The sequence below is a fragment of the Rhinoraja longicauda genome, chromosome 5 (assembly GCF_053455715.1).
Source record: "Rhinoraja longicauda isolate Sanriku21f chromosome 5, sRhiLon1.1, whole genome shotgun sequence".
NCBI classification, from domain to species: Eukaryota; Metazoa; Chordata; class Chondrichthyes; order Rajiformes; family Arhynchobatidae; genus Rhinoraja; species Rhinoraja longicauda.
In genome coordinates this window covers 2,213,873-2,227,644 of record NC_135957.1, presented here as the reverse complement: position 1 = coordinate 2,227,644, position 13,772 = coordinate 2,213,873, and the positions used below count along the sequence as shown (strand labels likewise).

The 13,772-nt window shown below is 49.0% G+C and overlaps 1 protein-coding gene across 1 annotated transcript in view; it reads right to left on the bottom strand.

Moving 5' to 3' along the window:
• Positions 1 to 1,277: 1,277 nt before the first annotated feature.
• Positions 1,278 to 13,772, bottom strand: part of slc4a1ap (solute carrier family 4 member 1 adaptor protein) — a 209,883-nt gene continuing 197,388 nt past the window's right edge. Inside the window, exons 14-15 of the mRNA XM_078399941.1 lie at positions 6,497 to 6,560; positions 1,278 to 4,766 (exon numbers count right to left, since the gene is read on the bottom strand). Coding sequence (XP_078256067.1) covers positions 4,717 to 4,766; positions 6,497 to 6,560 — 114 coding nt within the window. The 3' untranslated portion in view covers positions 1,278 to 4,716. The remainder of the gene's footprint in view (positions 4,767 to 6,496; positions 6,561 to 13,772) is intronic.

The window sequence follows — 13,772 nt, the reverse complement described above, 5'->3', positions numbered from 1 at the left end:
GTCCTGGCCTACAGTGTCCGGGCCTACAGCGCCGTCTGGGCCTAATACTGGACAAGGGCAGTCCTGTACAGGACAAACCAATTTAGCCCAATATACGGGATATCCCGGCTAATACGGGACAGTTTGCAACCCTAAACCAACACGTGCCCGCAAAACTGCAGCAAGTCTTTTTCACACAGATGGTGGTGGGTGTATGGAACAAGCTGCAGGAGGAGGTAGTTGAGGCTGGGACTATCCCATCGTTTAATGAAAGTTAGACAGGTACATGGATATGACAGGTGTGGAGGGATATGGACCAAGCGCGGGCAGGTGGGACTAGTGTAGCTGGGACATGTTGGTTGGTGCGAGCAAGAAGGGCCTCTTCCAACGGTATGGAAGCCAATTACGGTACGGGCGGCACGGTGGCGCAGCGGTAGAGTTGCTGCCTTACAGCGAATGCAGCGCCGGAGACTCAGGTTCCATCCCGACTACGGGCGCTGTACTGTACGGAGTTTGTACGTTCTCCCCGTGACCTGCGTGGGTTTTCTCCGAGATCTTCGGTTTCCTCCCACACTCCAAAGACGTATGGGTATGTAGGTTAATTGGCTTGGTAAACGTAAAAAAAAAAAATTGTCCCTAGTGGGTGTAGGATGGTGTTAATGTGCGGGGATCGCTGGGCGGCGCGGACCCGGTGGGCCGAAGGGGCCTGTTTCCGCGCTGTATCTCTAAATCTATTACTCTATGTCAGAATTTCATTGTTCCGGTTCCCATCCAGTGCATGTCACAAATAAACACTCTTGCCTTGATTCATCCAATTACAAATATCTAGGCATTGTAAAGTGCATTTCAAGCCTAGTTACCAGGGGCAGCGGTAGAGTTGCACTAACTTACATCGCCAGAGACCCCGGTTCCATCCTGACCTCGGGTGCTGCCTGTGTGGAGTTTGTACGTTCTCCCTGTGACCGCGTGGGTTTCCTTCAGGTGCTCCGGTTCCCTTCCACGTTTAAAGCCGAGTAATGGTTTGTAGGTTAATTGGCTTCTGTAAATTGCCCCTAGTGTGTAGGTTGTGTAACTGGGATGACATGGAACTTGTGTACGGGGTGACCAATGGTTGCCGCGGACATGGTGGGCCGGAGTGTCGGTTTCCACTCTGTATCTCTAAACTATAGACAATCGGTGCAGGAGGAGGCCATTCGGCCCTTCAAGACAGCACCGCCATTCAATGTGATCATGGCTGATCATTCTCAATCAGTACCCTGTTCCTGCCCTCTCCCCATACCCCCTGACTCCGCTATCCTTAAGAGGTCTATCTAGCTCTCTCTTGAATGTATTCAGAGAATTGGCCTCCACTGCCTCCTGAGGCAGAGAATTCCACAGATTCACAACTCTCTGACTGAAAAAGTTTTTCCTCATCCCCTTATTCTTAAACTGTGGCCCCTTGTTCTGGACTCCCCCAACATTGGGAACATGTTTCCTGCCTCTAACGTGTCCAACCCCTTAATAATCTTATACGTTTCGATAAGATCTCCTCTCATCCTTCTAAATTCCAGTGTATACAAGCCTAGTCGCTCTAGTCTTTCAACATATGAGAGTCCTGCCATTCCGGGAATTAACCTAGTAAACCTACGCTGCACGCCCTCAATAGCAAGAATATCCTTCTCAAATTTGGAGACCAAAACTGCACACAGTACTCCAGGTGCGGTCTCACTAGGGCCCTGTACAACTGCAGAAGGACCTCTTTGCTCCTATACTCAACTCCTCTCGTTATGAAGGCCAACATTCCATTGGCTTTCTTCACTGCCTGCTGTACCTGCATGCTTCCTTTCAGTGACTAAATTGAAAATTGTGCCCCAAATCACAACAAACATAACAAAAAAACTTCAAACCAAAGATATTTATTCCCAGAATAACAAAGCATTTGGAAGTGATCACAAAATCGTGGTCTCATCCTTTGAAACGTGACTGCACGACATAGTTGCTGTCATACACATGCATGGAAGGATGGTTTTCTGGCTACACCGATCAGCCAAAACATTATGACCACAAACAGCCAAAGTGAATAAGGTATCACGAAATGCTGAAGAAGGGTCCCAGCTCGAAACGTCACCCATTCCTTCTCTCCTGAGATGCTGCCTGACCCGCTGAGTTACTCCAGCATTTTATGATACCTTTGATTTGAATCAGCATCTGCAGTTATTTTCCTACACAAAGTGAATAAAATTGATTATCTTGTTACAACGGCACCTGTCATGGGGTGGGATATATTAGGCAGCAAGTGAACAGTCAGTTCTTGAAGTTGATGTGTTGGATGCAGGAGAAATGGGCAGGAGTAAAGACCTGAGCGACTTTGACAAGGACCAAATTGTTATGGCCAGACGACTGGGTCAGAGCATCTGTGAAACGGCAAAGCTTGTGGGTTGCTCCCGGTCAGCAGTGGTGAGGAGGAACAAACCAGAAACCGGCGACAAACCGGCGCCCAAGGCTCATCGATTCGCGAGGGCAACGAAGGCTATCCCGTCTGGTCCGAACCGACTGTGGCACAAGTCACAGAAAATGTTAATGGTGGTGACGGGAGGAATGTGTCACAATACACAGTGCATCGCACCCTGCTGTGTATGGGGCTGCACACGGAGGACCAACAGCATATTAGGCAGGTGGGCATAATGTTTTGGCTGATCAGGTCATCGTGTTTTGGCTGATGTATGTCAGAAATTCCAGAAGCCCTCCCTATTTTTAATATTGTAAGAATGATCTGTAATGTACCCCGAGAAATTCTAAGCTGGTGAGAATGTTACTCTAATATTGTACCCACAAGTTTCTATTACAGAAATCAAACTACCGACAAGTACTGCAGGAAGCAACAGGATGGTTGAAAGAATATGGCATGAGAGTTCTAGACGCAAATAAACTGTGGGTTTAAGGTTATTTGCTTAAGGTACCTTGTCCCAAACTTCCACTGCATCAGTGGAGAAGGCAGTGAGAATGCAGAGTCAGGGTCTCTCACTCATTAGCTTTGTCAAGCTTGCTGTTGCTGCAAGGAGGACACAAAGTGTTGGAGTAACTCAGTGGGCCAGGCGGCATCTCTGGAGAACATGGATGGGTGACGTTTCACAGAGTGCTGGAGTAACTCAGCGGGTCAGGCAGCATCTCTGGAGAACATGGATGGGTGACGTTTCACAGAGTGCTGGAGTAACTCAGAGGGTCAGGCAGCATCTCTGGAGAACATGGATGGGTGACGTTTCACAGAGTGCTGGAGTAACTCAGCGGGTCAGGCAGCATCTCTGGAGAACATGGGTGGGTGACGTTTTGGGTCTGAACCCTTCTTCAGATCTGAAGAAAGGTCTCGATCAGAAACATCACCTTTCCTGGCCTTTTCATACTATCGTTGAGAGAAACAGGCCACTCGGCCCATCGTGTCTGCGCCGACCAGCGATCACCCCATACACTAACACTGCCCTACACACACTCGGGACGATTTACAATCTTCACCGGAGCCAATTCACCTACAAACCTGGGTAGACACAAAATGCTGGAGTAACTCAGCGGGCCAGGCAGCATCTTATCATATCATATCATATCATATATATACAGCCGGAAACAGGCCTTTTCGGCCCTCCAAGTCCGTGCCGCCCAGCGATCCCCGTACATTAACACTATCCTACACCCACTAGGGACAATTTTTACATTTACCCAGCCAAATACCTGTACGTCTTTGGAGTGTGGGAGGAAACCGAAGATCTCGGAGAAAACCCACGCAGGTCACGGGGAGAACGTACAAACTCCTTACAGTGCAGCACCCGTAGTCAGGATCGAACCTGAGTCTCCGGCGCTGCATTCGCTGTAAAGCAGCAACTCTACCGCTGCGCTACCGTGCCGCTCTTGGGAGAGAAGGAATGGGTGACGTTTCAGGTCGAAGAAGGGTCTCGACCTGAAAAGTCACCATTACTTCTCTCCTGAGATGCTGCCTAACCCGCTGAGTTACTCCAACATTTTGTGTCTAACTTCGATTTAAAACCAGCATCTGCAGTTTTTTTCCTACGCAACCTACAAACCTGTGCGTCTTTGGAGTGTGAGATGAAAGCTAAGCCCCTGGTGAAAACCCACGCAGGTCACGGGGAAAACGTACAAAGCCCGTACAGCCAGCGCCCGTGGTCAGGATGGAACCCGGGTCTCTGGCACCGTGAGGCAGCAACTCTACCGCTGCGCCGCCCAAAACTGAGCTACTCCAGAACTCTGCGTCCTTTTGCGCCTTGACCAGCATCATCTGCAGTTCGTTGTTTCTCCATTTTACAGCTGTTTTCGCATCTCTGCTTACTGCACGAGGTAAAGCTCGAGGTAAAAAAGTAAAATGGAGAGTCACCTTCTGCATCGGCTGGATTAAGGGGAGGGTGGGGGGATATCAGCCTCCATTTTGTATGCACAGATGACAGTGTGTTGGATGTGGTTGCCCTGGCCATGATGTCAACAACAGCGGCAGGAAACACTGTTCCCCATTGTGTCAGGTGAGAGTCTCGGGTGCAATGACTGTGATTTACCCCGGAAGTGGCAGCAGTGGTGTTTAGTCAGTGGACATTTTGCGCACGGCGGGAGCCCGTGACTGAGTGCAAGGGACCCAAGCTGTCGCACTCTGATCTTTGGTATGGTGCCGGCGAAACCGCCTTCTTCCACATCCTCCTCCGCCACATCTCCCCCTCGCCGAGGCCAAAGCCCTTGGGATGTGACGTCTTCCGCAGGCATTCAGTAGCCGTATTTGTCGTTCAGGTGTGTCCTCCCATCACCTGTCTGACCTTTGAGAAGAGAGGAAGAAAAAAGTGAGCAATCCTTTTTAAATGTACACCCTTTCTTCTGAGGCTGCGCCCTCTGGTCCTAGACTCTCCCACCAGCGGAAACATCCTCTCCACACCCACTCTATCCAGGCCTTTCATTATTCGGTAAGTCTAATTGAGGTCCTCCCGCATCCTTCTAAACTCCAGTGAGTACAGGCCCAGTGCCGTCAAACGCTCCTCGTATGTTAACCTAATTCCTGGGATCATTCTCGTATATCTCTGGAGATATATCTCGTATATCTGTGGAATTCTCTGCCTCAGAAGGCAGTGGAGGCCAATTCTCTGAATGCATTCAAGAGAGAGTTGGATAGAGCTCTTAAGGATAGCGGAGTCAGGGGGTATGGGGAGAAGGCAGGAATGGGGTACTGATTGAGAATGATCTGCCATGATCACATTGGATGGCGGTGACATAGAGAGATATGGAACAAGTGAATGAATGATATGCAAACAAAATAACGATGATAAGGCAAACGAGTCATTGTTAGCTGTGTGTCTTTTGTCTATCTTTTGTCATTGTTGTTCTGGATTTAGAAGAGGGAATTATTATTTGCCAGGTTCCTTTGTCCCATCTTGTTATCGCGCTGGGAATTGTGATTCATGGCCATCAGTGTTGGGCAGCATCGTGTTTTGTTCCACGCCACTCAATGCCTAATTTAGTGCCTGAAGCATTGCCGAAGATGGACACAAAATGCTGGAGTAACTCACCAGCATTGGGAACATGATCAGCCATGTTCACACTGAATGGCGGTGCTGGCTCGAAGGGCCGAAAGGCCTCCTCCTGCACCTATTGTCTATTGTCTATTGACAGGCAGCATCTCTGGAGCGAAGGAATGGGTGACATAGAAGCATAGAAACATAGAAGATAGGCGCAGGAGGAAGGAGGCCATTCGGCACTTCGAGCCAGCACCGTCATTCATTGTGATCATGGCTGATCGTCCACAATCAGTAGCCCGTGCCTGCCTTCTCCCCATATCCCTTGATTCCACTAGCCCCTTGAGCTATATCTAACTCTCTTTTAAATTCATCCAGTGAATTGGCCTCCACTGCCCTCTGTGGCAGAGAATTCCACAAATTCACAATTCTCTGGGTGGAAAAGTGTTTTTCTCACCTCAGTTTTAAATGGCCTCCCTTTTATTCACAGACTGTGTTGCCCCTGGTTCTGGACTCCCCCAACATTGGGAACATTTTTCCTGCATCTAGCTTGTCCAGTCCTTTTATAATTTTATATATGTTTCTATAAGTTGTGTGGAAAAATAACTGCAGATGCTGGTACAAATCGACGGTATCACAAAATGCTGGAGTAACTCAGCGGATCAGGCAGCATCTCTGGAGAGAAGGAATGGGTGACGTTTCGGGTCGAGACCCTTCTTCAGTCTTTGAACCAGCATCTGCAGTTATTTTCTTATATTATCTCCAGAGATGCTGCCTGACCCGCTGAGTTATTCCAGCATTTTGTGATACCCACGTTTCTATAAGATCCCCTCTATTCAATATTGAGAGTTCAATATTGGGTGGGAAGTGGAGTAAGAGGATTTTCTTTTTGTTTCCAAAGACTTTTTCTTGCTACAATTTGTGTCCCTTAATGATGGTGGACGTCACGCGTGTCAGTTCTATTTCTGAAGAACGATTCTGTCTCGATGTGACTCATCATGACATCATTCAAAGTCCCTCTTGCGGCTGAGGAGAGTTACCTGTAGGGGGCATCCACACACAGTAGTCAGGATCACCGCTGGGGTAGCGCTCTGGCAAGAGTGCCTGTGGGAAGAGAAATATTAAATCAACAGAAAGAATCGGACTCAAAGACAACTAACTGATCAGCATCTGTTGTAACGCAGCATGGAGCAGAACCACTCCCACTCTGCCGGTGCTGGAAATGTGACAACAAAATAGAAAACGCCACAAATAAATTCCCGAGATGTTCTGATCCAGTACATCCACCATCGGAAAAGTTAAGGGTTTAGTTCAGAGATACAGCGTGGAAACAAGCCCTTTCGGCCCACCGGGTCCGCGCCGACCAGCGATCCCCGCACACTAACACTATCCTACACACACTAGGGACAATTTTTACATTTACCAAGCCAATTAACCTGCAAACATGCACGTCTTTGGAGTGTGGGAGGAAACCGAAGATCTTGGAGAAAACCCACGCAGGTCACGGGGAGAACGTACAAACTCCGTACAGACGGCACCCGTAGTAACTCAGCGGGACAGGCAGCATCTCTGGAGAGAAGGAATGGGTGCCGTTTCGGGTCAAGACCGTTCTTCAGACCCGAAATATCACCCACTCCTTCGCACCAGAGAAGCTGTCTAACCCGCTGAGTTACTCCAACTTTTTGTGCCTATCTTCTATATATATTTCACTTAGACCATCTCCGACATCTCCCTACCGTTTCTGGATAGAAACATAGATAATAGGTGCTGGAGTAGGCCATTCAATATGATCATGGCTGATCATCCAACTCAGTATCCTGTACCTGCCTTCTCTCCATACCCCCTGATCCCTTTAGCCACAAGGGCCACATCTAACTCCCTCTTAAATATAGCCAATGAACTGGCCTCAACTACCCTCTGTGGCAGAAAATTCCACAGATTCACCACTCTCTGTGTGAAAAAAAACTTTTTCATCTCGGTCCTAAAAGACTTCCCCCTTATCCTTAAACTGCGACCCCTTGTTCTGGACTTCCCCAACATCGGGAACAATCTTTCTGCATCTAGCCTGTCCAACCCCTTAAGAATTTTGTAAATTCCAGCGAGTACAAGCCGAGTCTATCCAATCTTTCTTCATATGAAAGTCCTGCCATCCCAGGAATTAATCTGGTGAACCTTCTCTGTACTCCCTCTATGGCAAGAATGTATTTCCTCAGATTAGGAGACCAAAACTGTCTCACTGAACTCACTGTCTCCATCACAGGAGACAGAGTAGTGACCGATATCTACTACAAACCCACTGACTCGCACAGCTATTTGGACTACACTTCTTCCCACCCTGCTTCCTGTAAAGACTCCCAATTCCTCCGTCTACGCCGCATCTGCGCCCAGGATGAGGTGTTCCGTACCAGGTCATCGGAGATGTCCTCATTCTTTAGGAAACAGGGGTTCCCCTCTTCCATTATAGATGAGGCTCTCACTGGGGTCTCCTCAATATCCCGCAGCTCCACTCTTGCTCCCCATCCCCTCATTCGCAACAAGGACAGAGTCCCCCTTGTCCTCACCTTCCACCCCATCAGCCGTTGCATACAGCATATAATCCTCCAACACTTTCGCCACCTCCCACCACTGGCCACATCTTCCCATCTCCACCACTTTCTGCTTTCCGCAGAGACCGTTCCCTCCGCTACTCCGTGGTCAACTCGTCCCTTCCCACCCAAACCACCCCATCCCCAGGTACTTTCTCCTGCAACCGCAGGAGACGCAACACCTGTCCCTTTACTTCCCCCCTCGACTCCATCCAAGGACCCCGACAGTCTTTCCAGGTGAGGCAGAGGTTCACCTGCACCTCCTCCAACCTCATCTACTGTATCCGCTGCTCCAGATGTCAACTTCTCTACATCGGCGAGACCAAACGCAGGCTCGGCGATCGTATCGCTGAACACCTCCGCTCAGTCCGCCTTAACCGACCTGATCTCCCGGTGGCTCAGCACTTCAACTCCCCCTCCCATTCCCAATCTGACCTTTATGTCCTGGGCCTCCTTCATTGTCAGAGTGAGGCCCAACCCAAATTGGAGGAACAGCACCTCATATTTCGCTTGGGCAGCTTACACCCCAGGGGTATGAACATTGACTTCTCTAACTTCAGATAGTCCCTGCTTTCCCTCTGTATCCCCTCCCCCTTCCCAGTTCTCCCACCAGTCTTCCTGTCTCCGACTACATTCTATCATTGTCCCACCCACTCCCCTGACATCAGTCTGAAGAAGGGTCTCGACCCGTAACGTCACCCATTCCTTCTCTCCAGAGATGCTGCCTGACCTGCTGAGTTACTCCAGCATTTAGTGTGTATATGTGCATGTGCATATATTGTAGGAATGTCCTGCAGATGCTGCTTTAAACCGAAGTTAGATGCAAAATGCTGGAGTAACTCTGCGGGAAGGGGGGGACGTTCCGGGTCGTGTTGGGTCTGAAGAAGGGCTCCGACCTAACTTTTTTTTTGCATTCCAATTCCAATCCTTTATCTGCAGATGGTCCTGTGTTTTCTGCAGCTAAGAGGCGATTCTCGAACCCTTTTCTTTCCTCTTCAGATGCTCCTTAAAACATCCTTTTCTGAATCAGCTCTCTACCATCTGTCTTGACTTATCGGCTCTGTTCAATGAGGCTCCTCGAGACATTTCACTGATAAAGGTGCCACAAAAATGTAATAAAAATAGACCAAGTTGGAGAAATCAGTAGCTGGCATTTTAAATCAGCTATTTTCCAGGAGTGTTTCGGATGAAGTCACTGGTGTGACTCATTGACTGTTCCCATGACCACAGTTCCTGCCTGATCTTGCTGGGCAAGTACATCGTTTTACCTTTGTTATCTTAGTTTTTCAGCATCTGCCTTTCCAAAAAAATGCAGGCTGTTCTTATAGGCAGACATTATTACGGTTAAAGGTCCCGTTCCTTATTTTAGCAGTGCCAAGCCATTTTTAAGCCTTATCAGAAAAAAACAGATGATATTCATATGTCATAGGAACAGAATTAAACCATTCGGCCCATTACGTCTACCTCGCCATTCAATCATGGCTGATCTGTCTCTCCCTCTCAACCCCATTCTCCTGCCTTCTCCCCATAACCCCTGATCAAGAATCTGTCAAAATATCCACTGTCTTGGCTTCCACAGCCTTCTGTGGCAATGAATTCCACAGATTCACCACCCTCTGACTAAAGAAATTCCTACTCATGTTCTTTGTAAAGGGACGTCCTTTAATTCTGAGGCCGTGCCCTCTGGTCCTAGACTCCCCCATTAGCGGAAACATCCTCTCCACATCCACTCTATCCAGGCCTTTCACTATTTGGTACGTTTCAATGAGGTCCCCCCCCTCATCCTTCTAAACTCCAGCGAGTACAGGCCCAGTGTCATCAAACGCTCATCGTACGTTGACCTGATCATTCCTGGGATCACTCTCGTAAACCTCCTCTGGACCCTCTCCAGAGCCAGAACATCCTTCCTCAGTTCTGGGGTTGAAAATAGCTCACAATAAGGTCTAATATTTCACCCAAGATTTCCCATATCTGTTTTAGAGTCATAGAGTGATACAGTGTGGAAACAGGCCCTTCGGCCCAACTTGCCCACACCGGCCAACATGTCCCAGCTACACTAGTCCCACCTGCCTGCGTTTGGTCCATATCCCTCCAAACCTGTCCCATCCATGTACCTAACTGTTTCTTAAATGTGGGGATGGTCCCTGCCTCAACTACCTCCTCTGGCAGCTTGTTCCATACACCCACCATGCTCTGTGTGACAAAGTTACCCCTCGGATTCCTTTTAAATCTTTTCCCCTTAAACCTATGTCCTCTGGTCCACGATTCTCCTACTCTGGGCAAGAGACTCTGTGCATCTACCCGATCTATTCCTCTCATGATTTTGCACACCTCTATAAGATCTCCTCTCCATCCTCCTGCGCTCCAGGGAATAGAGTCCCAGCCTGCTCAACCTCTCCCTGTAGCTCAGACCCTTGAGTCCTGGCAAAATCCTCGGAAATCCTCTCTGTTCCCTTTCCAGCTTGACACCATCTTTCTGAAACTGATTGATTGAAGAGGTACATGGAAACAGGCTTGTTGCTGTACCGAGTCCACGCCGACTGATCAACCCGTTCACATTAGTTCCACGTAGAACTGCAGGTACCGGTCAATACACAAAAGGACACAAAGTGCTGGAGTAACTCAGTGGGTTAGGCAGCATCACTGGAGGACATGGATAGGTGACGTTTCTGAATAACAGATGTGGGATATTTTGGGGGAAAGGTCAGACCTCGTCTGTTTAGTTTAGTTTAGCTGAGCGATACAGTGGGAAAACAGTATCCAAAACGTATCCAGCAAATCATCCTCCAACATTTCCTACAACGGGACCTACAACGGGACCCCACCACTGGCCACATCTTCCCATCCCCTCCCCTTTCTGCGTTCCGCAGAGACCGTAACTCCCTGGTCCACTCGTCCTTTCCTATCCAAACCACCCCATCCCCGGGCACTTTCCCCTGCAACCGCAGGAGATGCAACACCTGTCCCTTTACCTCCCCCCTCAACTCCATCCAAGGACCCAAACAGTCTTTCCAGGTGAGACAGGGGTTCACCTGCACCTCCTCCAACCTCATCTATTGCATCCGCTGCTCTAGATGTCATGTTCTTTACATCGGTGAAACCAAACGCAGGCTCGGCGATCGTTTCGCTCAACACCTTCGCTCAGTCCGCCTTAACCAACCTGATCTCCTGGTGGCTGAGCACTTCAACTCCCCCTCCCACTCCCAGTCTGACCTTTCTATCATGGGCCTCCTCCAGTGCCATAGTGAGGCCCACCGGAAATTGGAGGAACAGCACCTCATATTTCGCCTGGGCAGCTTGCAGCCCAGCGGTATGAACATCGACTTCTCCAAGTTTAGATAATTCCTCTGTCCCTCTCTTCTCCTCCCCCTTCCCAGTTCTCCCTCTATCTTCCTGTCTCCACCTATATGCTTCCTTTGTCCCGCCCCCTGACGTCAGTCTGAAGAAGGGTATCGACCCGAAATGTCACCCATTCCTTCTCTCCTGAGATGCTGCCTGACCTGCTGAGTTACTCCAGCATTTTGTGAAATAAATACCTTCGATTTGCAGTTATTTTCTTGCAGCGGGAAAACAGGCTCTTCGGCTCACCGGGTCTGCGCCGACCAGCGATCCCCACACATTATCACTATCCTACACACGCTAGGGACAATTTAACATTCACGCCAAGCCAATTGACTGATAAACCTCTACGTCTTTGGAGTGCGGGAGGAAACCGAAGATCTCGGAGAAAACCCACGCAGGTCACGGGGAGAACGTACAAACTCCGTACAGACAGCGCCCGTAGTCGGGATGGAACCCGGGTGTCTAGCGGTGTGAGGCAGCAACTGTACCGCTGCACCAACTGTACTTTCTGATGACGTTTACAAATCATTTGGCACTGCTAAAATAAAGAACAGGGTCTTTAACCTTATAATAATAGCTGCCGATAATGACGAAAGGCAGATGCTGAAAATCCATGTTAAGTTAATAAAAAGGTGTAAATGCACAGCAGATCAGGCAGGGCCTGTGGTCACGGAATCAGTTAATGATTTATATCTTGACATCTTGCGTCCTCTGGCACACTGAAGCAAAAGAGGCTGATGGATGACCTAACAGAGGTATATATAACTGTATGAGGCCTGGGTAGGCCAAGATGGTCAGAATCTTATACAAAACAAGAAGGCACGGGTTTAAGGTGAGTGCCATCGAGCCATACGGCATGGAAACAGGCCTTTCGGCCCAACTCGCCCGAGCTCGGTTTAGTTTATTGTCACGTGTACCGAGGTACAGAGAAAAGCCTTTGTTGCGTGCGAACCAGCAGAAAACACAGGAACGAGTCAGCAGGGCAAACAACAGGGCGGCACGGTGGCGCAGAGGTAGAGTCGCTGCCTTACAGCGAATGCAGCGCTTGAGACTCAGGTTCGATCCTGACTGCGGGCGCCGTCTGTACGGAGTTTGTACGTTCTCCCCGTGACCTGCGTGGGGTTTCTCCGAGATCTTCGGTTTCCTCCCACACTCCAAAGACGTACAGGTATGTAGGTTAATTGACTGGGTAAATGTAAAAATTGTCCCTGGTGTGTGTAGGATAGTGTTAATGTGCGGTGATCGCTGGGCGGCGCGGACTCGGTGGGCCGAAGGGCCTGTTTCCGCGCTGTATCTCTAAATCTAAATCTAAAATCTAAAACAGTATTTTCATCTATTTGCTTGAACTATGAGTGAAAGATACAGCACGGAAACAGGCCCTGTGGCCCATCAAGTCCACGCCGACTATCAAATACCCATTCAGTTTCAGTTTAGTTTATTGTCACGTTTACTGAGGTATAGACAAAAGCCTTTGTTCTGTGCTAACCAGCCAGCAAAAAGACAGTATATGAATACAGTTGAGCTATTTTACAGTGTACAGATACATGGTAAGGGAATAACGTTTAGTGCAAGATCAAGCCAGCAAAGTCCGGTCAAGGATAGTCCGAGGGTCACCAAAGAGGTAGATAGTAGTTCAGCACTGCTCTCTGGTTGTGGTGGGATGGTTCAGTTGCCTGATAACAGCTGGGAAGAAACTGTCCCTGAATCTGGAGGTGTGCGTTTTCACACTTCTGTACCCTTCTTCTATACCATGCTCATCAACACGCCCCATCTACACTCGTCCTACCTGCCTGCGTTTGGCCCATATCCCTCTAAACCCTTCCTGTCCATGTACCTGTCCAAATGTCAGGAAAAATGGACAATGGGGATTAGTGCAGATGGGGGAAAAAAGGTTGTCATGGAGGTGGTGGGCCGAATGGTCTGTTTCCATGCTGTGTGAGCGTGCACTGGGCAACACTGAATGCTAAGGAGGCATTGTACTTAGGCTGACAAACAAACCCTTCCATCCCCTCTCTCTCCACCCTTCCTTCACCCTGGATGGCCCTGCGGAGAGTAGTGCGTTCGGCAGAACGCACTATGGGAACTACACTCGTCCCCCTGCAGGACCTATACATCAGGAGGTGCAGATCCAGAGCAAGCAAGATTATGAGGGACCCCTACCACCCCAGCAACGGACTGTTCCAGCTGCTACGGTCAGGCAAAGGCTTCCGCTGTCACGCTGTGAAAACAGAGAGGATGAGACGGAGTTTCTTCCCACAGGCCATCAGGACTGTTAACTATTATAACTCCAGAGACTAAATTTTTGTCTACACTAAAGTAACTTATTAACTTTATTTATATGCTGTAACTGTAATTCTGTTTTGTGCACAATCCGCAGGCATTGCCACTT